The sequence below is a fragment of the Mrakia frigida genome (assembly GCF_051309035.1).
Source record: "Mrakia frigida strain ATCC 22029 unplaced genomic scaffold BDY24scaffold_32, whole genome shotgun sequence".
NCBI classification, from domain to species: Eukaryota; Fungi; Basidiomycota; class Tremellomycetes; order Cystofilobasidiales; family Mrakiaceae; genus Mrakia; species Mrakia frigida.
In genome coordinates this window covers 321,942-344,248 of record NW_027481249.1, presented here as the reverse complement: position 1 = coordinate 344,248, position 22,307 = coordinate 321,942, and the positions used below count along the sequence as shown (strand labels likewise).

Below are 22,307 nucleotides of genomic sequence, written 5' to 3'. Positions count from 1 at the left end.
AGAAGAGGCGAAGCGCACCTGAGCTGATCACGAAGACGATCCGACGAATCAGCCTGGGATCGGGAGCGAGGTCGAGCGTTCTTGTTCGGAGAATTTCCGAGGCCTGAATTGATCCAGAAGGAAAAGAGAAGAGAAGAGATGGGTCAGCGAAAGGATTGAAGGAGAACGAAAAAGACGTGACGAGAAAACTGCTCTCCGTCCTGACCACGAGGTTAGAGGGGAGAAAAGAGTGAGACCTTCACAAGGGAAGATATACTTGGGGACTAAGTACGTGTCGGGTTGATCTGAGAGACATCGGGAGTCCCTGGAGTACAAAGGAACGAAGAAAGAGGGGACAACGACTCAGCGACGTGCGAGCAGCGAAGAGACTTGAGAGACCCGGACGGACGGAAAGTTGAAAGCAGTTACGTACATCGAGGAGAGTCTCAAACCCAGATCAAGATGAGGATCAAGCGTGATGGACGGGAGTTCCTACAATGACGAAGGGAAGATCGAGACTTCAGCGTCTGCGACGGAGAGAGGTCGAAGAGGTACTCTGGGACTCACTGTTCCGAGCTTCTCTCCGTCTGTTCCCCGTCTTGGGACCGCTGTTGTGAACATATCGTTCTTTCGAAACCATGAGTCCATCAACCTCCTCCCACATCTCCTTCGAAACGAGAGCCTTAATCCTCCCCTTGAGCAGATCGTGCGAATCCCGGTCGACGTCGTGGAGAGTTCGATGTCGAGGATACTGAACCAAGCGTTTCGCGAGTTTGAGAGCGGAGGCTAGTCCAGGAGCGGAAAGAGGAGGAGTTGTCGTGGGACCGAGGAGGTGTTGAGCCTGTTGTTGGGAGAGGGAGGCGAAGAGGTCGTCCCAGGCTCCGCATCGAGTGAGGCACTCTTGGTAGGAATGGTAGTTGTTTGGGTCGAGAGTGAATCCTGTTATACGAAGGTCCTTCCACGTTTCGAGTGCTCGGGAGAGGGACCCGCTGAAGAAGAAGGGACGAAGAAAATGGATGAAAGGACGCGTCGAGTAAGTTCGAGGTTCTTGTTTCGTCGAGATTCTCCCTCGATAGCTCACCTGTATCCACAGGCATCGAAGTACTGAGAGCGAAGGGAAGGAGGTGGGAGTCAGCATGGGTAACGAGGAGATATAGCTGCCAGCGCAGGAGATCAAACTCACAACCGAGACGGCCCTTTGATCGATTCCCACTCCTCCCTCCGACCTCATCAACTGCCAGGTCTCCTCCACCTCCTCAAAAGCTCGACCATGGTTGTATCCGTCCATAAGAGAAGTGCAACTTCGAACGGTGAAGATCTCCCTTCCGACGACCTTCATCGCTTGATGGATCGATCGAACCGCGTCGAGGTGTCGAAGTCGAAGAGATTCCAGTTCGACTAGGACGTCGGGAGTTGGGTTTGTTCCGATGGGATCAAGGTTTCTTTTGTCTTGATTTTGGAGACGGGTGTAGATCTCAAGGAGGGAGACGAGAGGAGGGGCGACGTTGACCTTCTTGTGGAAAGAGAGGTGGATCCGATCGTTGTGATCTGCCAGAAAAAGGAAGGATGGAATCCGGATTTGGTCGAGGTGAGAGAGGTTTGAGTAAATGGAGGAGTGTTTGAAGAGTCTTGTAGACGACGACGTGTCTGATCCCCCCATCCGTTTCGTCTTCCTTCGTGACGCGAAGGACCCAGGTCGCGACCTCGACTCCTTCCTCCAGACTCTCCGCTGCGTCCATGAGTGTTTCGACGAGGATGACCGATCGTTCAACGTCGAATACCCGAGTAAGACGAACTCGAGCGAGGACGGGTCGAAGGGTGTCCATGGGATGGGAGGAGAAGGAGGGAGATTTCGACGCCTGAGCGAGTTGGGCGAAGAGGGATCCGAGAGAGGTTTCTCCATCGTCCATTCGAGGTTAAACTTGACGAGTGAGATCCTGAGCGAGGAGGAAAGCTTCCCTGTCTCCTTGATCTAACGAGATGGCTTCCCGGAGGACGGAGAGGATGGTTTGATGGTCCGAGTAGGCTTGGGGAGGGAGGGAAGCGAGTTTGGAAGTAGGGTGGTTGAGAGGTTGGAGAGACTGAAGAACACGAGGAGAAGGAAGAAAAGGGTGAGCTGAGAGGGCGAGAGAGAGAATGAAGGGAGGGAGTTGCGAGCTCACGTTGGGAGCAGGGAAGGAGAGCTTCGACATCGAGCGATTCTGGATGAGGATCGCAGAAGTTGAGGCTGATTATGAAAGAGGAATGTATAGCAGTCAGTATGGGACCATCGAGAGAGTGGTAAGGTTTCTTGAGATGGAGAGGCGGTTGTCCAGTTGAGCTCAACCCTTCTTCTCTCTCCCTCCTTCCTCCGATTCTCTCTGACCGCCCTTATCGCTCGCTTTGAAGGTATCAAACTCACCTCGACGTATCCTGAGACCTCCCTGGAGCATAACGACGATCCTGAGGTCCAAGAAGGATGGTTTGAATGTAGCCTGAAGAGAGAAGGAGTGGGTTGGAAGGAAAACGAGGGAGGTGAGCTCGCTCGATTTCAGCTCCCTTCCTTCTTCCCTCAACTTTCACAAATCGACTCGAAGTGGCAGCTCTTTCTTTCTCTCTCATCATCTTCCTTCTCTCCGTCCAACTCAACATCCCCAGAATTGTCGTCCTCCTCCGTGCCTTCGAAACGCAAGACGTTCGACTCCTCCTCCTCCCTCCCTCGGACGACCCTCCTCTTCGCCGACGGATCCCATGTCAACCTCCTCAGGAGATTGAAAAAGTCGAGAAGAATGAAGGGTCTACTACCAAGTAAGAGGAGGGGCGAGAGGGAGTCAAGGTCGGTCGCGCGCGTTTATGTTTCTTCTCCTCTTCAACTCGTCTCCACTGGGTCTGAGGAGGGACCCAGAGAGTGTTTACCATCTTTTTTGTTGCGTCTTCGTCGTCTTCCACCGGAGCAGTCATTCTCTCCAACCAAATCAGACGCATAATACGTCCCTTTCTCTTCATCCGTCGCCAACGCGCGCGTCTTCCTACTTCTCCTTCTCAGTCCCTCAACGAACCTCACCCCGAAATCGAGCCCAAACCCAGAGTCGGAAATCTTACCAGACCCCTCAAAATCTGACTTCCTCGATAATCTCGACAGCCCTCGAGACAACGGATCAGCAGCCGTCGAGAGGAAGGACGCGTCGAGGCGACTTCATTCTCTTGGTCGCCTTTTCGCTTCATTCGTCATGAAATCGAGCTTGGTTATATCGTGATGTGCCGATAGATTCGAGGCCAAGTTTACATCCCATCGATCACGCAATTTAAGGATCCGAGACGACGCAAAAGTTCATGAACCAAGGTCCAGCAAGAGAGACCCTGGCCTTATGGCCTTGCATTGCGAGCGTGCAAGCATCAAGACATCAAGACAAGGCTGAGGTTAAGTCCGAATTGAATTTAAGGGGAAGATGTGAAACTTGAAGGCCGTTCGTTCATCATCACGTCAAGTCCATCCCTCCTCCTCCCTCTCCCTCGTCGTCGTCGTCGTCTTCCTCGTCCTCATCGTCAGTTCCTTCAACGAACAGTTCCCTCATCTCCTCATCTTCCTTGTCCTTCTTACTCCGTCCACCTGCACCACCCATCCCGCTCCCTCTTCCTACACCCGCTCCTCCTCCACCGCCGATCGCTCCTCCGAACCCACCACCTCCCCCACCAAGATCCAACCCGAACAGCCTTCGTCCTTCCAACCCTCCGAGTCGATATCCACTTCCCAATTCGCTCGGGCGAGGAGGCGTTTCAGCGACAAAGTCAGGGAGGGGAGGTGCGTCTCGAGGAGTTTCGGGGACGAGGATCTTGGAGGATAATAGGGAGGATTTGGGTTTGGAGGGCGTTCCTAGGACGAGGGTTTTGGTTGGTTTGAGGTGATTTGAGGGAGGTGGTTGAGAGTGGGAGTGGGAGGCGAGGTGGGTCGGCGGTTTTGAGGTGAGATTGGGTGGAGGGAGCTGTGTTGGTTGGAAGTGCGAGTTGAATTGGGAGTGAGAGTGAGGAGCTGCTGGACAGAGAAAGACGTTCAAGCAGAAAGAGGATAGGATCAGCTCAAGTTTCAGACGACGCGTCGGACGGAGAGGGAAGACCGAAAAAGAACGACGGCAAAGAACGAGAGAGACAGAAACGAACCTCCAAGCGAGGAAATCTTCCCCTTTCCTGTTCTTGCGGCCGAGGACCCAGAAGAAGCAGCAGCAGCAGCGACCAACGAGCTCACACTCGTTGTCGACACTCCCTCTCCTACCACGGCTAACCCACTCGTCTTCCCAGCAATCGTTCTCCTTCCTCCTCCTCCCAACATCGATCCACCACTTGCTCCAGTTCCGCCTCCTCCAGCAGAAGCAGCAGCGGCAGCAGCAGCAGCGCTACTACTCCCCTTCGTGAAACTAACACTCCTCCTCATCAACTTCTCCGTCTTCGTCTCCATTCCAGGACCCATGCTTCCCGCTCTCGATCCACCTCCAGGTCCTACGCTCCCTCCCCTCCCTCCTCCGGCTCCAACACTCCCGCTTCGAGTGCTTCCAGGTGCAGGAGAAGGAGCCAGAGAGTTGGCTCGTTTCAATCCGTTCCCACTTAAAGACGAGGTTGAGCCAGGGAAGAGAGCTCGAGAGGAGGAGACGGATTTGGTTCGTGAGGAAAGGAGATCTCGGTCTCGAGCGTTGGCGTTACTGGGTAATTGGCGAGCTTGGACTTTGGTCCTTGGTTTGGGAGGCCAGACGATTGGAGTTGAGGCTGGATGTGGGGGTAGAGGAGGGTTGCTGTGGGAAGACGAGGAAGAGCGGGTTGGTGTCGGACGGACGGGCGGAGGTTGGAGGGATGGAGGAAGAGGTTTGAGAGGAAGGACTTTGAGATGGAAGGAGGTTGTAAAGGATGGGTGGGAGGTCGAGAAACTGAGAGGAAGGAGAGATGAGAGAGAAGGGGAAGCGAGGATCAGTTTGGTCAACGACGACGCGTCCGAACTCGGTTTCGTCACGTTCCCTTCCTTCCTTCACCGGTTCACGACCTCAACCCTATCAAGCCGAAAGGAAGGCATGAACTCACTTTCTCTCCACCACATCCTCGCAGAATCTCACAACCCAATCCCTCTCGTCCTCCCCGTTCCCACCTCCCATCCCGACCTCCCCGCCCATCCTCATTCTCTCCTTGCCCTTCCCGTTCCCACTAGCCTTCGCCCTCTTCTCCCTCTCCCTATCTTCTTCAGCACCATCCACTCCCAGCGTACCCAAAGCCTGCCAAACACTTAGTCGATCCGTAAGCTGGTCGAACGCTTTCGAGAGGTCGGGTCCGGACGCGGTAGAGGAGGATCGAGAGGGTTTGCGAGGTCGTTTCTTTGGGACTTCGGTAGCTGAAGAGGTTGAAGAGAAAGAGAGGGTTGAAGAGAGATGAGGTGGTAGTGTTGGTGGGATTAGGAGAAGAAGGATGATTTGGAGGAGGGTTCTGTGAGAAAAGAGGGAGGAGGAAGAGACGCGTCAGGTTTCGAAGTCGAGCGAGAAAAGATCGAGAAAACTCACTCTCTTCTCTCCAACCCTTCCAGCCATTTCTTTCCTTCTACCAGCTTCCTCTCCTCCTCCCTCAGCTTCTCCAACCGAACCCTCTCCAACAACTGCTGCTCTCCGTCGCCCTCGATCTCCACCGCTCCTCGTTGATGCCCGCGTCCTCCTCCTCTGCTGTACGAGGACGATGCAGGAGGCGGTCTCGATCCCATCCATATAGAGAGACCTGTTCGGAGAGCTTTCCATTCCTTTTCGTCGATGCCTTCGAGATGGAGGTCCGGAGGGAGGGAGGAGGAGGAAGCGTGGAGGAGGGAGGGAAGCAAAGGAGGTAGGCGACGACGGTATTTTTGAGAGAGGAGGGTGAGAGGGATGAGCAGAGGGAGGAGAGGAGAAGGCGCTGATGCAGACGTGGGAGGGAAAGGAGGAACGAGTCGTTGCAGGGTTGGGATGAGGTGGGCGAGAGGGTAGATGGTCTGAGGCGATTCGGAGGGAGGGAGGAGTGTGAGCTCAACGAGGCAGAGAAAGATGGGTGAAACTAAGGAAAAAGTGCTCACCTCCGGCATACACAAGGCCTCCAGATACTGGACTCTAGCCCATGATTCTAGTTCCTGTTGAGTCGAAGGAGAGCTGGACCTGCGAGGAAAGGAGGGGTCGAAGGTGAGCTCTCTCGATTCCCCTTCCCTTCCTCTCGCTACAAGACGGAGCCGAACTCACAGATCGAACATAATGTCCCAACCTCTCCCACCGCCTACTTCTGCCGCGGCCGACAACGATGCTTCTGGCCATGGAATCGGAGGGTCGACGTCAAAATCCAGCGAGAGACGAGAGAGAAGGTAAAGGTCCAGAGCTGGAGGAGGAGGAGGAAGAACGAGAATGGTCGAAGGTTCTGCTGAGGTCATCGAGGTTGCCGCGAGAGAGGAGGATGAAGAGGAGCGAGCCAAGGGGTCTGTAGGAGGTGGAGTGGGAGGGAGGGAGGTGGAGGACGAGGAGGGCTGAGGAGGGAGAAGAGAAGGGAGGAGCAACAAAGGGTCAGCGACGAACTCGAAAATTGGGAGGAAACAGCTCGGAGATGAGATAAAGACTGATACATGATCGTCCTTGTCTTATCTCTTGTCGGTTCCGATAACTGCCCAGACCGAGACGAGCTCAAGAGGGGAGGAAGCACGCGACTTACGAGGAGGGTGTTCGTCGAGGAAGGAGGAGGTTGAGCTCTTCCTCCTTCCTTGGACCCAGCTGTTGACTCCTGTGAAGTACCAAGGAGATCGAACTCCTCGTTAAGTACGGGCTCGCTGTGGGAGATATCCATCTGAGAAGGAGAGACCTCGAGAGGATAGATAAAGAGTAGTGGCGGTTGAGAGAAGACCAAGGAGGTCGCGTTCGTTGAGCGAAATGAGCTCGCCGTTTTCTGGTCGTCTGCTCTCCTTTCCCATCTCGATTCAATTGAAAAATTCCAGAACTGCTTCATGACACTCGATCCACTCAAGTTTGAGCTTTGTGAGAAATATCAATGTATAATCGACTGCGCGGCCACGTCTTCGTCGGTCAACACGCCGCCCTCCCTCGTTTCGTCCTCCTCAACGTCCATCTCCTCCAAGCCAGCGTCCCACCTCCTTCTCTCCCGCTCTCGCTGGCCTCCTCCTTCCTCTCTCTCTCGCCTCTATGGCTCCCTCTGAAGCACGACGAGTTTCCTACGTGATCCCTTCTCCGCTCTCTCCTCCTCCTTACCTTTCCCTCCCTTCTCCGACCCACGCTCGGAACGGATCCCCTCACCCTATCCTCCTCAAATCCTCCCACCAACCTCCTTCTGCACCCACAACTCCGCAGCCAACTCCTACTCCCATCAACAACCCTTTCTTCAACTCTACGAATCCCTCTTCAAGCTCGTCTTCGATTCGGCCTGCTCCTCCTCCCGCTTCTCATCCTCAACACTCGCTCGGAATCCCAGCTCTCGCTCTCGACTGCTCTACTCAACTAGCAGGAAACTCGGGTCCTCAAGGAATCCTGTATACAGGAGGAAGGGACGGACTCGTAGCCGGGTGGGAGTTGGGAGTCAATATGAAGAGGAGAGGCAAGGGGAGGAGGTACGGATACGAGGACGGAGGGAGGAGAGGGTGGGTTCGTTGGAACGAGCTCGGAGGAGGAGACGACGACGACGACGAGGAGGATTACGATCAAGAGGAGGAAGACGAGAGAGATAGGGAGGAGGAGGAGTACGAGAGAGGCGCTGGAGCAGGTGCGGCAGAGGAGACGAAACGGATACCGTACGAAGAGAGGTGGGAGGTCGATCTCGAGCAGGAGGGGAGGACGAATGGGTTTGAAGCTGCCAAGGTCAGTCCGTCCTTTCCTTTTCCTGCTGGACGTTTCTTCGAGTTGTCGATGAGGATATACGCGTCTAGAGTCTGGTGCCTCCAGGACTACAGCTCGCCCACAGGGCTGGGCGAAGGGAGGAAGGAAGGAGACGTGACGGCAGAAGCTCGGAGATTACGCCGACCTCATCTCCTTCTCTCCTCTTCTCTCTCACCTTTCTCGTCGCATCTCTGACCTTGATTCTCAATCTATAGCCTCCAGCAGCGACTTTCCGTCAATGCGTGCAGTACCATGTAAGTCTCGCAGCGTCCTCTTTCCGCGTCTCCTCGTTCTGGCGCTTGAAGCAAAGCTCACGCTCTCTCCCTTTCCATTCCTTCCTTCCTTCCCTGCCCTCCCAGACCGACTGGGTCAACGATCTCGTCCTCTGCAACCTCAATCAAACTCGTACGTCCCTTCGAGGAACTCTTAATTCGACCTATGCTGACCTAAGGTATGTTTCATGCTTTGCTTTCAAGTCATCTCTGCCTCGTCGGATCGAACCATCCGAGCTTGGAATCCTCACTCGACAGAAGGATCCATGTCGCCAACAGTCATCGGTCATCACACAGACTACGTTCGATGTCTTGCCTACTCGTACGTTCTACCTATTTTTCCAACTCCTTTAACCTCTGCCTCCAGCCTGACCGAACTTCTGCATCCTCTTCTCTCGCTCAGTCGCGAGCAACAGTTCGTCGCCTCTGGAGGATTCGACCGTCAGATCAAGCTCTGGGATATCAACCACCCCACTACCACTTCCACACCTCTCCTCACTCTCAACCACGCCGAAGTCACCAAGGAGAAGTCCTCCATCTACTCCCTCGCAACCTGTCCTTCGGGGAACGTCGTCGCTGCTGGAAGTCCCGAGAGAGTAATTCGGGTCTGGGACCCAAGAGCTGGAGGGAGGAGGATCTGCAAGCTCGTGGGACATACGGACAACATCCGAGCGCTGCTGGTCAGCGAAGATGGGAAGTTTGTGAGTAATCGAAAGTGAAGAAGGAAGAGAAGAACGCGTCGAACAAAGCTGATCTCTCTCGCTTCGTCGTTACAGATGCTCTCGGGATCTTCGGATGCTACGTTCGTCGAATCATCTCCCCTCTCTGAACTTCCCGCAAGCTCTACTTACTATATTTACCTTGTTTCTCTTGATCAGCATCAAACTCTGGTCGCTCTCGGCTCAACGCGTTCTTCACACCTTCAACCACCACTCCGACTCTGTCTGGTCCCTCTTCTCCAATCATCCCAACTTCGAACGGTTCTACTCAGGAGATCGATCAGGAAACATCGCCGTCGTCGACATGGAACGGTGCTCGGACGTCTCGGAAGGAGAGTGCGTTCTGCTCGGTCGGGAGGGAGGAGATCCAGACGAGGCAGAGATTGGAGGGAACCCTCTTGCGACTCGAGGAAGCGTCGGAATCAACAAGATCGTGGCGATGGACGACGCCTACGTTTGGACTTCGACGTCGAGCTCGTCGGTCAACGTTTGGAAGGACGTCGGAAGGAGGACGAGGAGGATACCAGGGTTCAGGCCGACGCCTCACTTCGACGACGAGTTCAGAGACGAGGACGACGACGAGCTTTACTCCAGATCTCCCCTCCTCGGACCAAGCTCTGATCTCTCCCCATCCCCTACTCCCGAACCTTCTACCACCGCAACAACTTCCTCCTTCCCCAAACGACTCTCCCTCGATCTCCAACCTAGCAGCCTCGCCCCGACCCGATCTCGAGACTCCCACTCGGTCGCCTTCGCTCCCCACTCCCCTCCCTCCAATCCCAACTTCACCATACCACTACCAGAGACCTACATCCCTTCCATCCTTAAGAGAGGTCGCAAGGATCGAGTTGATTCCCTCCAAGGATCCGTCGTTTCTTCCGTCGAGCCAACGGACCAGCAGCCTCCTCCTCCCTCCTCCCCTCCTCCCAAGCCAGCTCTCGACGGAGTCCCCTACGACAGTCTCATCAACCTCGGCTCTCCCGACAGTCCCTATGGCTTCTCAGGCCGACGTCCAGGTCCCGATGCCGATATCGCTACCATCTACTCTGCGGCTTCGGTCCTTTCGGTTCCTCACCTTCATCGAACAGCGGATCACTCGAGAAACGCCGTCGCTCCTCCTCCTCCTGGATCGGGGTTGACGACTTCCAACGGATCGAGCTTGAGGCCTACTCCTACGATCGGAGGATCGTCAGCTCTACCAGGTCAGGAACCAGCGTTGGCTTCGTCGGCAATGAGCACGAGGTTCGCAGAGGAGGAGTTGGTGAAGGAGGCGAAGAGGGATTTCGAGGAGAGGGATTTGGTAGCGGATGCGTTCCCTCTTTGGACGGCTCCCGTAGGAACGATCGAAGGGAAGCATGGGTTGGTGAGGAGCTTGATGCTGAACGATCGTCAGCATGTGGTGACTTGCGATACCGCTGGAGGTGAGTTTTCGGCCTTCGACGCGTCTCCTCTCTTCAACGCACAAATTCTGACGACTTTTCTTCCCTTTCTTCCTACATTTCCCACAGTCATCGCCGTCTGGAACATCCTCACCTGCCACTGCGTCGGTCTCATCTCGAGCACGTCGGTTCTCGAAGCTCACTCGTCAGGGAGCTCGTCGTCGTCTCTCAACGGATCGTCGACGCCAGCTCTCACTCCTCGGGAGGCTCTCGAACTCGTCAAGGAGAGGATCGAGGGAGAAGCCGTCACGCCTACGTGGTGCTCGGTCGATACGAGGATCGGAGGGTTGACGGTCCACCTCGAGGAGGGAAGGTGTTTCGACGCTGAAATCCACCTCGACGAGTTGGAAGACGTCGTCGGTGGGCCGTTCAAGGAGGATCAGAAAGGTGACTTCAAGTCTTCTCGTTGAAACGAGTGATCAAAAACTGACATGCACTTTTCTACATTCTACAGTCTCGGTCGGAAAGCTCATCCTCGCCAATCTCTTCTCCGGTCAGTTCGATCTCGACGCGTCTTTTCGTTCCTTGACCTCGCTGACCTTTCCTTTTTTCTCCCTCGATTTCCCAGGCTTCGTCAAAGCCGAGCTTCGTCGACAGCGATCCTCTTCCTCCACACCCTCCGCCTCCGTCCCAGTCTCCCCAACCTCCTCAACAGGAATCACTCGTCACCCAGCTCCAACCTTCATCCCTCTTCACGACTCTCTCGATTCCTCCACGAAGTTCAAACCCCCCACCTCCTCCTCCGATATCCCTTCAACTCCAGGAGGGATCATGGTCCTCGCCACTCCAGCCATGACTCCAGCTCTCGCTCCCGAAGCAGACGACTTCTTCTCCCTCGATCGATCCTCAGGAGGAATGGTCTCCCCTCGACAAAACAACGGTCACCCTCACAGTCTGCACCCCATCCCTGGATCACCAATGCAACCCACTCCTGGGACGGAAGGCACTCTCTCGAAACCTACGTCTCCTTCGGAACAGCCTAGCGGAGGAGGAAGGGATTACTTCTCCCTTCGAGGAGATCGATCGAGGACGACTTCGGGGAGGAGAGCAGCGACGTTGACGGGAGCGGAGCCTTTGACGACGACGACGGCAGTCGAGGAGACACCTTTCTCGCCTGGAGGAGGAGACCCACCTGCTACGCCCGGGGGAACGTTCATGGGGAAGTTCAAAGGGTTCGGAAAGGGGAAGAAGGCTCCCGTGGGAGGAGTCGCGACGCCGGCTCCTGTGGTCGAGGTTTCGGAGGAGGAGTCGCAGAGGCTTGCTGACGAGGCGCAGGTGAGTTACTCTCAGACATATACAAAGGTCGTCTTTCTTCCTGGCTGACTAGTCTGCCTCTTCTACGTTCCTTCCAGTTCGGCGCCCTTCCTCCTCGAGACCTCTACCAACGACGCGTCCTTTCCCACCTCCTCACTCCTCCTCTCAAACCACCTTCCGCCAACGACGCTCCTCCTCTCCCAACCTTCTCCGATCCAGCAATCTTCGTCGACGAGGAATCGAGAGACGCAGGAGCTTGGGCAGTCATCTACCGAGGAGCGACGTCGTCGACGGGAGAGGACGTGGAAGCGTTGGAGATGGCGTTGCCGGTTTGGGTGTTGGAGTTCTTGCTCAGTGGACGAGCGGCGTTGAAGGATCCCGTGAAGATGAGCTTCGTACTGGAACCTTGGAAGGGAGAAGGGTGGGAGACGATGGAGGAGATGCCTAGCGGGTGAGTCCCAGATTTCAGACACGACCGAGCTTTCGTTTCGTTCCCTGACTTCCTCTCTCTCTCTCTCTCTCTCTCTCTCTCTCTCTCTCTAAGTAACTCTCGACTCACAGCCGCTCGTTCGCTTCGAGTGCGGAAGATCTGTTCCTACGTTCGTACAATCTGTACCCTTCTTGTCTCTTCTCTCGCCGTCGCTCACACTCGCTTCTCTTCTTTCTTTCCATACTCAGATCTCCGACCGACTCCACCTCGTCCCTCCCCGTTCCCGAGCCGTCTCCCTCTCGCCCACTCCCGTCGGAACCCCTCACCCTTCCTCAGCGAATCTCCAAGGTCTCGCTTCTGCCGCTTCCTCAGCAGGGTTCGCCTTCTCTCGCATCCCTCCTCCTCCTCGCACTTCAGCGGACGGCGACTTCATCGACCCAACGAGGAAACCAGAGGAGATCATCGAGTTGGTTTGCAACGGGATGGTTCTGCCGGTGAAGATGACGCTGGGTGCGGTGAGGGCGTTTGTGTTCAGAGGAGGAGGGGATATCGTGATCGGGTACAGGCTGAGGAAGATGGAGGAGTACGAGGATTAGGCGGTGAGGGAGGAGGAGAGGAAGGGTCGACGACGACGCGTTGGTTCGGTTGTATTTTGAAGTCGTTCTTCTTCTTGCTACTTCGCTTTTCTCCTTTTTAGTTCTATTCAGTTTGGTTTCAGTCTGGGGAGGGAGGAGGATCGGAGTAGACATGCATTGCACCTGCTACTCAAGGAGACGACGGAAGCGTCGAGTATCGAGACGAGGGATCGGCGGAGACGAGACGAAACTTCTCTTTACCGTCGAGGCGTCGAAGAGGACGATGCTGAAAGCAGATTGCAAGTTTCTGCGTAGAGTTGTGATCAAGCGAGCAAGCAAAATGGCAACGGCAGATGAGAAGCAAAAGGGAAGGAGGGCTAAGGCCGAGCTGAGCACAAGAGTCGAAAAGAGAGAGGAAGGGCAAGATTAAGACACGAGGAGAGCAAAGCAAAGCAAACGCATGGACGATCAAAAATGAAGGACAGGAGGGGTATAGCATTGGGAGGGTAGGTAGAATCGAGAAGAAAGAAAGACTCAAAAGGAGTGAAAGGGACGAAGGAAAGAGAGAGAAAGGAATGTTTCGAGACGCGACTCGATTTGTTTGTACGAGTTTCTGCTAAGGATTCAGTCTAGTTAAGCAACCCCTTAACGAAAATCTCTTCCAACCTCAGCCACTCCGGAATCAACGAGCAGTACGCTCGATGAGCGTCCCTATCAGGTTGAGCCAACCTCACCAACCCTCCCTCCTTCTCCTCGTTTGTCTCTCCTCCGACGACGTTCTCTCCTCCCGTCGACGACTCGAACCCTCCTCCTCCTACGGGAGCCGTAGCCGTCCTTGATCTCCCTGCGGAGTCTTTAGAGGCGAATGCGTCGTTCATGTTGAGCCTTGAAGGCGTGAGTCGAAGGGAGGGACGAGCGACGACGGGACTCCCTCCTGGATTGAGGTTCGTGGTGGAGCGAGCTCGACGGAGAACCGAGGAGGATTGGGTGGGAGGAGAGGGAGGAGTGGAGAGGACGAAGGCGATTTCTTCTTCGAAAGAGAGGGTGGGGTTGGGGTCGGAAAGTCGAAGGTGCGTCCATCGAGCTGCGTCCAGACGAAGAGAGGTCGATCAGCGTCGATCCGACGAGGAATCGCAAGAAAAAATAAGCTCACCTTTGTAAGCTGATCCGAGAGCAGCGGATGAGAAGGTTGTTTGGCGACTTTTCGAGAAAACGGGCGCGTTGAAGACGTCCGAGAGGACAGAGACGCAAGCAGGGCTGGAAAAGAAGAAGACAGGCGTCAGCGACGGTGAGCTTCGATCGTCGAGTCGATGGAACAGAAGACTGACCTCTCGACAAGCTGACCAGCAAGAAGCAGCCTCTTCGGGAGAACCTTCGTCGAGAAGTGGTCGAACCCGACTCCGAGAGCCGTGCGAGGAGGCGAGACGGGCAGGAGCGTTCCAGGAGGCGAGTTGAGATGATTGAGAATGAACGAGTACCGAGTCCTGAAGGCGAGAAACTGAGATTCGATGAGGCATCTACAAAAGAAGCGTCGAAAAGTGGACGAGTCAGTCCAGCGAAGGAAGAAGAGAAAAAGACGCAAAATCGACGCGACGCCGAACTCACCTCGGATTCGCCCTCAAATCCCTGTACTCATCATGATGCACTCCATTCTCGAATCTCACTACTCCCCTCGCAATCCCGAAAGGATGAATTTCCAAGGAAGGGTAAACGAACGAGAAGAGCTTGTCCTCGAGGCCAATCGATCCTCCTGGGGCTACTACAGCAACCAGTTGATTGAAGACGGACCAGTTGGAGTTGCTGTAGAAGTCTCGGACCTGCAAATGGGAAGCATGGTCAGGTCGTTCTTCGGAGAGAGAGAGAGAGAGGGAAAGAAGAGAGAGAAGAAGAAGAAGAAACGAACAAAAGTCCTAGCGCTCTCCCCGTTCCTCGTCGAGACGCCTACGATCCAACGACGCGTTTCCCCAGGCGCCTGAGCAGGATGAGGATAAGTTTGATAGTGGTAGCTTGTTCGATGATCTTTCGAAGGGATGAGCAAGGCGTCGATGGTGTCGAGGATGAGAACGGCGTCGTCCTGATCGGGTCGCAAGGAGAGGTACGAGGCGAGATGACTTGTTGTGACTGTTCGTTTTCGAAAGCAGCAAAGAGATAAACGTCAGTATGCGTGTAATAGTTCGAGGTTGTTGAGAAACGAAACAAAGAAGGGAGAGAGAGAGAGAGAGAGAGAAAGACTCACAACCCGTAACCACACACTCCCTCGAGAACCCAAACCTCTCTACCAGATACCTCGACACCACCTTCCCTCCTCCTCCGTCTAGCTCCACCTCCCCCAATTTCCTCCTCAACTCCTCTTCCTCGATTCCAACGTCACCGGTGATCTCCCTCAGCGCCTCCTCGTCCCACCTCTCCTGCTCTCCGTCCCACATCCGCCATTCCCCTTGCACCGCACTCCTCTCCTCCCCGACCACCTTCCCACACAACAGTCCCGCAACCAAGCTTCCTACGCTTCGAATGAAGGACGCGTCTTTCCAGGGGAGTTTGAGGAGTTGGACGGAAGGCGTTTGGAACAGCGGTCGCGGTCGTGGTCGGGTCGAGGTTGGGTTCGGGGTGTTTGCTAAGTAGTTGAGAGTGGAAGTGTCAAGAGGAGTGAGGATGGTGGGGAGGGTGAAAGAGGGTGGGTTGTTGGGCGTGCAGAGTTGGGAGTGGAACGAGAGCTGAGGGACGAGGGAGGAGAGGGTGAGGGGGAAGTTGGGAGTGAGGAGCACGAGGGAGGTCTGAGTTTGAACGAAACCAGTACAATCAGTTTGGTACAAAACAAAAAAATCATCCGAAAGAAAGGAAGAGAAGAAGAAAAAGGCGACTGACATGAGCACTCCCCGAAACAGCCACGACGCGTCCGAGATCGTTCCGATTGCCCAACAGTTCCAGGACCTTGTCGAGCGAGGCAACGATGAGCTCGATGGGCTGAACGACTTCTTCTCCAGGTTGATTCTGTTGATGATAGACTCCCTTTCTGGTCCTAGTTGCAAGAGCATGTCAGCTTGGTCCTCCTCCTCGCTTCTCGCCAAACACTCGACGAGCTCGTCCTCCCCATCTCCCTCCCTCCTCTCTCCAAAAAACGAAATCACTCACGCCAAATCAGGCATGACGCCATCCATCTCCAGCACCAACTCATCCACGACTTTGAGCTCGGAATCGAGGAGGGTCGCGCTGATCCGTTCGATGCCAACGTCGACACCGAGGAAGAGAGGAGGTCTCGTCGGAGAGGTTGAGGAAGGAGGGACCATTCGAGAGCAGAAGACAGAGGGCGGAGAGATGGATCACCTGGAGAGGAATCAAGAGAAGAGAACGAAAAGGAAGATCAACGACCGCGGAGCTTATCTCGGCTTGGACGTAGAAGGGAAGGGAACAAGTCACGTACAAGAAGGTTGAGACGAGCGAGAGCAAGCGTCGACGAGTCCGAGCTCTAAAAGGAAGGTAGGTTGAATGTGATGGTTTAGCGTAGAAAGGCGGACCTTCCCCAAGAGAGAGAGAAGGGTGGAGCAAGAGAAGAAACATAAATCAAGGAGAAGTTGTTTGAACGCCCCTCTCTCTGGGACGGAGTTGGCAGGGAAGGTTGAACGAAGAAACGATCAACGGGGGTATCGATAGATGGAGCAGTTACGTGGTAGAGGTAGGGGTATGGGAGTGCGTAAAAGAAGAGAGAGAGAGAGAGAGTAAAACGAAGGGCGAGCACGAAGCGAAAGAAAGTAAAAGAAACACGAAGGGGAGCGAAAGGGGAGGACAGAATCGAAAGAGAGAGAGACCCTAGGGGAGCAGGAGAGCGAAGCGAAGCGAAGCGTTTAGATCTGTTTGTTTCGAGATGAGACGAAGATGAATGAATTGAAGAGCGCGTTCAGTCAGTCAAATTGGAAGGTAGGAGGAGACAGAGAAGGGAGAGAGAGAGACAGAGACGAACCAAGTTCAACTCGAGCGTCCAAACCCTTCGAGCCCAGACCTTGATCGTCTTCTTCTCGCTCGACGGAGGAGCCTCGATCTCGATCCCGTCCCACCAGCACTTTCTCTGTGTTCACCAGAGCGAAAGGAAGCAAGAGAGAGAGAGAAGAGGAGTCAGCTCGACGTTTCCTTCCCTGAAACGCGTCTTCCCTCAACCCAACCCAACACCCAACACACAGACAGCGAGCAAGAGAAAGAGAAAGAGAGGTACGAACAGCAGGTTTCCTCCAGAACAGCAGCAGTTTCTGAGCCGTCGCCATCTGGGTCTGGTCGACCCTCGCGACCTCTCCTGGTTTGGTAGGGTGAACGATTCCGGTCTTGAGGAGGACGAGAGCGATGGACGAGATGGAGCAGCGAGAGGGTTCGATGTCTCGATGTCCCCATTTGTCGTCTCGGTTGAAGCCACTAGAAGGGAAAGGAAGCACAGAGACAGGAGACGGTGGAGGTCAGTACAGATGTTCAAGAGAAGTGGGGAAGTCGTCGAGCGAGGAGCGAGGTCGAGGAGAAACGAAGGAAGGGGAGGGGAGGAAGAACGCTTCGAGCTCACCTCATGCAAAGCATATCGATCAAATGCTGCTCAGCAACGTTGTTCTCCTTGTTCACATTCCTCTGCAACGCCGTAAAGATCTGCTTCCTGTCCAACAACCCTTTCCCAGCCTCCCTCTTCAAGACCATCAACTCCTCGTTGGCGAGTCCTTCAGGATCGGTCCTCGCGGCTCCTCCCTTCTCCGGGATCACAAAGTACTCCAACTCCTCTCGCAGAACGATGATGCCCTGCTTGTGCAAGAGAGGGTTGTTCTCGTTGGCTTGCTGTTGCTGCTGCTGCTGGACGGTGTTGAGGACGGGGAGGTCCGGGTTGGGTTGCGAGAGGGATTGCTGGAGTTGATAGAGTCCTCCGGGGTTGTCTGGAGGACCGTAGAAGGCGACGGTGGCTTTGTCGAAGAAGTCGAGGACGAAGTCGAAGCATGTAGGGTCGAACTGGAGACGAAAAATGAGTGTCAGAACGAAAGAAGGCGGAGAAAAGGAGGAAGGAAGGAAGCTGGGACCAACTCACGTCAACAACGTAGACGTCTTCCGCCTCGTCTTCTCCTCCTCCTCCTCCGTGGGGTCTCGAGAGTACGAGTCCGTTGGGAAACAAGCACAGGAGAACGCTCTCTGGTAGACTCATGAGCTTCTCCCTCTCTACGACGAACCTCCTTCCTCGAACGTCCAGGTGAAGACGAGCGAGGAGAGCTTGCTGTTGCTGTTGAGGATGGTACTGCTGATACTGCTGAGGTTGGATAGAGGTGATGGGGTTGTTCGATGGGGGTGCTGCGGACGTGATGGGGTTGGCGGAAGACATGGTCGAAGAGAGAGAAGGAGGAGGAGGAGGAGAGGGAGGAGGGAGGAAGGGAGGAAGGGAGGACTTCCAGGCGGAAGGAAGGGGACGATGGGCTGAGAGTGAGAAGCTATCGAGGTGAAGAAGGGGAGTCGATGTATGCGCTGAGGTAGAGAGGAGATGGGAGTGTATGCGCGTTTGGAAAGATTCTTCGCTCAAGAAAACGGGCGGATGGGAGTTGAGAGTCAGCCAACGAGAGGAGGAGACGACGAAAGGTCAAGGAGGAGGCGTCGCGAAGGGCGAGCTCCATCTCTTCCAGATCACAACTGATCTTTGAGCACGTATTGACTCTTACGAAAATGTTCCTTCCTTCGATCCACAGGGAGAACTCATCGTCAACGAGCTTCCTAGACCTCGACTTCCTCCTCCCGGCCTTTCCTCCGCCTCCTCGACCTTCCTTTGATCTTCACGACGAGCGCTCGTTCGAAAATCTGCCAAGGAGACCTGGAATGGACTCTCGAGAATCTTGGACTTCACCTCGAACTTGTTTGAGAGCTCAAGCCTGCCGCTGGAAGAGGGCAAACGTCGTTCGTACGACGTTGAGCTGGAGCTCGCCTCTTCGAATTCGCAGAGTCGCTTCTCATCTTTCATCATCTTCCAGAGCAGCCTTCAAACACAACTTGAAAAGAAGCCATCTCTCTCGTCGGGCTGGGTTGTTGTAGAATCTACATCTTCCTCCTTCGTGTCGAAGCACCGAAGGCCAGAAAGACGGCCAAGGGCGCGTCGCGTCGACCGAAACCTGCCTCCAGTAGACTAAGGGCTTCGATAACTTACAGTCGATCGCATCGAGGGATCTAAAAGGGGTTTCAGGTCGAACAGGTCGTGGTAGATGGTACAAGCTCTTTTTCCCAACGAGACGAAAGGGCTCTCAAGCTCATCGTTCATCTAAAATCGACTCTTCACCCCTCCCCTAATCGCGTCCCAAACCATTCCCCCAACCACCTCCGCCTCTCCCACCGACTTTTGCAGCCCTTGGTACTCCTCTAGTCGACGAGCGAGGAAGGCGGACGTGGAGGGCATGGAGGGTTGGGAGAGAGGGAGGGAGAGTTGATGGAGTTCGGCGGAAAGGTAGATGAACGAGAGAGGGATGGATTCGTGCAGATTCTGTTGAATGAGATGGGAGGAGTGGATTGGAGAGAAGAAGAGGGGTGAGGGTTAGGGAGAGAGAGGGAGAGAGGAGAGGGAGGGAGAGACGAACCTGACGCGAGTGAGAGGAGGAGAGCGCGAGGGCTTCGTCTGCTATGTGGAGAGCTGGGAGTGAAAAAAGGCGTTTGGTAGGTCAGAGAGCGGTGTATGTTGAGTGTGAGAAGAGAAATTGAACGAAGGACTCACAGTGGTTAAGCAGAGGGAAGGGAGTTTTGAGTCCGACTCCAACCAGAGGGAGCGGCGTCGAAGTTATCGAGAAGAGAGCGAAGGCCTGCCGTTGATAGAGAGGTCAACACACTGAAGGAGACTGATAAGATAGTGATGAGATCTACTACTAACCTCCGCCAACCAAGGTCGAACCTCCTCGTTCATCCTCAACCGATTCTCGAGAATCTGGTGCAGAAGCGTCGAGCTCATTCGTCCTTCCTTCCCTTTCCCCTTCCACTCCCTCTGCATCTCTCCTCTCTTATCCATCAACCACTCCTTAACGAGCGCTCTCTGAGGTTCCCTCCCTCGACCGAAGAGCGTCGAGATCCCTGCCGAGTTGAGAGGTTGGGAGTAGTGGTACGGAGGAGGGAGGGAGAGGGAGGCGAGAGAGAGGGATTCGAGACTGAAGCCATGGGTAGGGATGTGGGGAAGCGAGTGACGGAGCAGGAGAGGGAGGAGCGTGGAAGGCGAGGTCATTTGTTGAGAGTTCTTCGATGCGATGTAATAAGAAGGAGAGTGTGATGGTCGGAGGAGACGAAGAGGGAGGAGATGAATCGAGCTCAGAGATTTGGTCGAAGCTCACGAAAAACGAGTCCCTTCCCTTCTTTCCTCCCAACGCCGACCTTCCAACCAGAGTTTCCTTTCGTTCCCCTCTCGCACGGACCCTTCGAACAGTTCATGCCTCCGGTAGGAAGCTCGCTCAAGAAATCGATCCTCGTCGGTGTTGGGGGAACAGTGAGGTCGACTCCTGCCCCTCGTCTTCCTCCTCCTCATCTTCCTTCAGAACCGAAACGCCCGTCGCTAGGGAAGGGCACCGACGTGAGTCTGCATCTGAACGATTAATACATACTCGAGCCTTGACTGACCTTTTCTTCTTGATATCTACTTGATAGTCGATTCGTGGCCCTCTGTCGTCCCAAACTCTTCCCTCTCCTTCTTCCTTTCCTGGTCCCTTCAACCCTCTCTCACAGCAAGCTCCCCTCGTCACCAACTTCCTCCCAACACCCCTAGGAACCAACGATCAACTTATCATCCCTCCTCTCTCCTCAGTTCCTCCACCATCCCGCTCAACACTCGGTCAACGGAGGATTCCTCCTGGCGATGGGATGGTAGTCTCGACGCCTTCGCCTCCTTTGCGCTCCCCTAGACTTCAGACCAAGGTGAGAAAAGGCATACTACACATTTATCAAGATATCAAAGTTGACTCTCTTTACTTTTCGTCGCGTCCAGGCCGTCCTTCAACGTTCTCCCCTTCCTCGAGCGTCGATCCCACGTCCTCAGCCCGTCCTTCCTCCCTCTCGTTTCGTCGAAGGTCCTCCTCGGAACCTCGAGATCGCCCCAACCGCTCTACTCTCGCCTCCTTCGCTCCCACCTCTCGGCGAAATTCCGTTGGATCTACAACTCGGACGCCGCTCCCCAATCCTCCTCACAACAACCACCCTCCTCCACATCCTCAACGTCTTTGCGGTTCAGTACTCGTCGGACTCCAACCTCCCCAAGGCATGGGAACCTGTCCTCGCTCCCGTTCGTCGTTTGGTGGTGACAGGCTCGAGGGAGGACAATCAGGATTTCGCTTTGACGCTGATGAAGTCGTCGAGGAACTTGGACGAGGGTGTCGAGCTTCTCGAATGGTTCCTTCGGGTTACCGAGGAAGATCAACGAGATCCAACAGTCGTAGCCCTCCTCTTTATGGCGATCAACGACCTCCTACGCCACCTCCCCGACTTCCAACCTCGCCCGGATCCAGCTCCCCTCCTCCAACACCTCCTCTTCCATCAGACTCGATTGCGCCTGCCCGACCCTCTCGTTTACCTCCTGGACGGCTACCTTCGAATGTACAAGGGAGATCGGAAGGAACTCAACCCCATCGGAGCAGACCTACCTCCGGAAAAGTCCCCCTCGCTCGAGACCCTTCGACTTCGATTCCTCGACGCGTTTCGAGGGATTCACCAAGCGATGAAGGAGGCGGACCAGAACGTCTTCACCATTCGAAGTTGCAACTCTCTCATGGATGGATACAACCATGGTCGGGCTTTCGAGGAGGTGGAGAAGATCTGGCAGTTGATGAGGTCGGAGGGAGGGGTGGGAATCGATCAAAGGGCCGTCTCGGTTGTGAGTTTGATCTCCTGCGCTGGCAGCTATATCTCCTCGTTACCCATGCTGACTCCCACCTCCTTCCCTTCGCTCTCAGTACTTCGATGCCTGTGGATACAGGTGAGCTATCGAGGAAGAATCTCGACGAAACAAGAACCTCGAACTTACTCGACGCGTCTTTTCATTTCTTTTCTTCGTCCCTTCTTCTTCAGCGGTTCCCTCTCCCGAGCACTCGAAACGTGGAAGGACCTTCGTACAACAGGATTCACTCTCGACCCAAACAACTACCATTCCTACCAAGAGTGCCTCACTCGATGCGGAGCCTGGGACGACCTCTTCGCCTCCCTCTCCGAACAACATGCTCAACACCTCCTCGGTCCCACGACAACTCCTCCTCTTTCCGCTCCTGGACTAGCCTCCGCTCTCAAACTCGCGAAACGCTTGGTTCAGTATCCTCGACATCGAACTCTCCACGACGTCGACCGGGATTCGTACGACCTGCTGAAGAGGAGGATCGAGGATCTCGTCTCGAAGGAGATGTGGGAGGAGGTTGATGGACTCATGGTTTCGAAGGAACGATATTTTCCCAGCAGTGGTCCCAAGACGGGGAAGGCAAGAGGAGGATATCGAGAGAGTGAGCTCGGTTCATCGATCCAATTTCCAAGACTCGTCGCTGACGACTTCTTTCTCTCTTGCTCTCCCTTCACAGGAAGCGCCGAGTCTCACCGGCTCTGAGGAGACGTAGCTTGGGTCGGCCGAGAGTCCCCATTCCGTCATCGATGCTGCCGAGTCTCAAAGTGAGTTCGCAAACATCTTTTTCGACGTTCGACGCGTCGAACCCATCGTCGGGATCGACCTCTCTCTCTGACTCCCTCGAGCGCACTCTCCTCCGTCTCCAGCTATCGAGTTATCAATCTCGTCACCTACGTCCTTCGGAGCCATAGCCGACGTCGAACGCATCAGGACGAGTGCAG

At 54.9% G+C, this 22,307-nt stretch overlaps 7 protein-coding genes across 7 annotated transcripts; 2 read left to right on the top strand and 5 right to left on the bottom strand.

Moving 5' to 3' along the window:
• Nucleotides 1-569: 569 nt before the first annotated feature.
• On the bottom strand, nucleotides 570-1,237 carry BDY24DRAFT_399580 (uncharacterized protein; the record flags this gene model as incomplete). The annotated part of the gene is made up of 3 exons (XM_076641852.1): nucleotides 1,163-1,237; nucleotides 1,061-1,083; nucleotides 570-968 (listed from the first exon to the last, which is right to left on the bottom strand). Coding segments are annotated over exons 1-3 (470 nt in total), but the record flags the coding sequence as incomplete, so codon positions are not given.
• A 2,163-nt stretch (nucleotides 1,238-3,400) lies between these two features.
• Nucleotides 3,401-6,845, bottom strand: BDY24DRAFT_399578 (uncharacterized protein). The gene is made up of 7 exons (XM_076641851.1): nucleotides 6,652-6,845; nucleotides 6,192-6,469; nucleotides 6,032-6,110; nucleotides 5,496-5,950; nucleotides 5,026-5,421; nucleotides 4,117-4,874; nucleotides 3,401-3,991 (listed from the first exon to the last, which is right to left on the bottom strand). Exons 1-7 carry the CDS (start codon nucleotides 6,781-6,783, stop codon nucleotides 3,438-3,440), a joined length of 2,652 nt encoding a protein of 883 aa, XP_076493769.1. The 5' UTR covers nucleotides 6,784-6,845; the 3' UTR covers nucleotides 3,401-3,437.
• Nucleotides 6,846-7,136: 291 nt separating this feature from the next.
• On the top strand, nucleotides 7,137-12,533 carry BDY24DRAFT_417926 (uncharacterized protein; the record flags this gene model as incomplete). Its single annotated transcript, XM_076643781.1, has 13 exons — nucleotides 7,137-7,805; nucleotides 8,039-8,077; nucleotides 8,183-8,228; nucleotides 8,300-8,417; nucleotides 8,499-8,796; nucleotides 8,872-8,897; nucleotides 8,974-10,235; nucleotides 10,323-10,640; nucleotides 10,708-10,746; nucleotides 10,822-11,528; nucleotides 11,606-11,958; nucleotides 12,052-12,106; nucleotides 12,186-12,533. The coding sequence occupies 13 exons, from the start codon at nucleotides 7,137-7,139 to the stop codon at nucleotides 12,531-12,533; spliced, it is 4,278 nt and encodes a 1,425-aa protein (XP_076493768.1).
• A 380-nt stretch (nucleotides 12,534-12,913) lies between these two features.
• On the bottom strand, nucleotides 12,914-16,007 carry BDY24DRAFT_176800 (uncharacterized protein). The gene is made up of 8 exons (XM_076636297.1): nucleotides 15,645-16,007; nucleotides 15,378-15,531; nucleotides 14,749-15,286; nucleotides 14,416-14,633; nucleotides 14,118-14,329; nucleotides 13,841-14,029; nucleotides 13,666-13,769; nucleotides 12,914-13,596 (listed from the first exon to the last, which is right to left on the bottom strand). The coding sequence occupies exons 1-8, from the start codon at nucleotides 15,797-15,799 to the stop codon at nucleotides 13,142-13,144; spliced, it is 2,025 nt and encodes a 674-aa protein (XP_076493767.1). The 5' UTR covers nucleotides 15,800-16,007; the 3' UTR covers nucleotides 12,914-13,141.
• A 47-nt stretch (nucleotides 16,008-16,054) lies between these two features.
• On the bottom strand, nucleotides 16,055-18,064 carry WHI2 (Whi2p). Its single transcript, XM_076641850.1, has 5 exons — nucleotides 17,563-18,064; nucleotides 17,056-17,486; nucleotides 16,724-16,913; nucleotides 16,471-16,575; nucleotides 16,055-16,360 (listed from the first exon to the last, which is right to left on the bottom strand). Exons 1-5 carry the CDS (start codon nucleotides 17,848-17,850, stop codon nucleotides 16,355-16,357), a joined length of 1,020 nt encoding a protein of 339 aa, XP_076493766.1. The 5' UTR covers nucleotides 17,851-18,064; the 3' UTR covers nucleotides 16,055-16,354.
• A 684-nt stretch (nucleotides 18,065-18,748) lies between these two features.
• On the bottom strand, nucleotides 18,749-19,769 carry BDY24DRAFT_399563 (uncharacterized protein). The gene is made up of 4 exons (XM_076641849.1): nucleotides 19,372-19,769; nucleotides 19,219-19,303; nucleotides 19,085-19,137; nucleotides 18,749-18,990 (listed from the first exon to the last, which is right to left on the bottom strand). The coding sequence occupies exons 1-4, from the start codon at nucleotides 19,714-19,716 to the stop codon at nucleotides 18,772-18,774; spliced, it is 702 nt and encodes a 233-aa protein (XP_076493765.1). The 5' UTR covers nucleotides 19,717-19,769; the 3' UTR covers nucleotides 18,749-18,771.
• A 1,506-nt stretch (nucleotides 19,770-21,275) lies between these two features.
• Nucleotides 21,276-22,185, top strand: BDY24DRAFT_399562 (uncharacterized protein). Its single transcript, XM_076641848.1, has 4 exons — nucleotides 21,276-21,351; nucleotides 21,431-21,453; nucleotides 21,546-21,967; nucleotides 22,043-22,185. Exons 1-4 carry the CDS (start codon nucleotides 21,304-21,306, stop codon nucleotides 22,066-22,068), a joined length of 519 nt encoding a protein of 172 aa, XP_076493764.1. The 5' UTR covers nucleotides 21,276-21,303; the 3' UTR covers nucleotides 22,069-22,185.
• The last annotated feature ends 122 nt before the right edge of the window (nucleotides 22,186-22,307 follow it).

Coding starts and splice junctions, on each gene's coding strand:
- BDY24DRAFT_399578 (XM_076641851.1), bottom strand. CDS start 6,783: ATGGATATCTCCCACAGCGAGCCCGTACTTAACGAGGAGTTCGATCTC. Junction 6,470..6,651: donor CCTCGACGAACACCCTCCTC/GTAAGTCGCGTG, acceptor CTCCCTCCTCAG/CCCTCCTCGTCCTCCACCTC. Junction 4,875..5,025: donor GAGGATGTGGTGGAGAGAAA/GTGAGTTCATGC, acceptor CCTTCCTCTCAG/TTTCTCGACCTCCCACCCAT.
- BDY24DRAFT_176800 (XM_076636297.1), bottom strand. CDS start 15,799: ATGGTCCCTCCTTCCTCAACCTCTCCGACGAGACCTCCTCTCTTCCTC. Junction 14,330..14,415: donor GGGAGAGCGCTAGGACTTTT/GTTCGTTTCTTC, acceptor TCCCATTTGCAG/GTCCGAGACTTCTACAGCAA. Junction 14,030..14,117: donor GATTTGAGGGCGAATCCGAG/GTGAGTTCGGCG, acceptor CTTCTTTTGTAG/ATGCCTCATCGAATCTCAGT.
- WHI2 (XM_076641850.1), bottom strand. CDS start 17,850: ATGTCTTCCGCCAACCCCATCACGTCCGCAGCACCCCCATCGAACAAC. Junction 16,914..17,055: donor ATCGATATGCTTTGCATGAG/GTGAGCTCGAAG, acceptor TTTCCCTTCTAG/TGGCTTCAACCGAGACGACA. Junction 16,576..16,723: donor TGTTCTGGAGGAAACCTGCT/GTTCGTACCTCT, acceptor TGGTGAACACAG/AGAAAGTGCTGGTGGGACGG.
- BDY24DRAFT_399563 (XM_076641849.1), bottom strand. CDS start 19,716: ATGACCTCGCCTTCCACGCTCCTCCCTCTCCTGCTCCGTCACTCGCTT. Junction 19,138..19,218: donor CTTCCCTCTGCTTAACCACT/GTGAGTCCTTCG, acceptor TTTCACTCCCAG/CTCTCCACATAGCAGACGAA. Junction 18,991..19,084: donor CCTCCTCTCACTCGCGTCAG/GTTCGTCTCTCC, acceptor CTCATTCAACAG/AATCTGCACGAATCCATCCC.
- BDY24DRAFT_399562 (XM_076641848.1), top strand. CDS start 21,304: ATGAGGTCGGAGGGAGGGGTGGGAATCGATCAAAGGGCCGTCTCGGTT. Junction 21,454..21,545: donor TTCGATGCCTGTGGATACAG/GTGAGCTATCGA, acceptor CTTCTTCTTCAG/CGGTTCCCTCTCCCGAGCAC. Junction 21,968..22,042: donor AAGAGGAGGATATCGAGAGA/GTGAGCTCGGTT, acceptor CTCCCTTCACAG/GAAGCGCCGAGTCTCACCGG.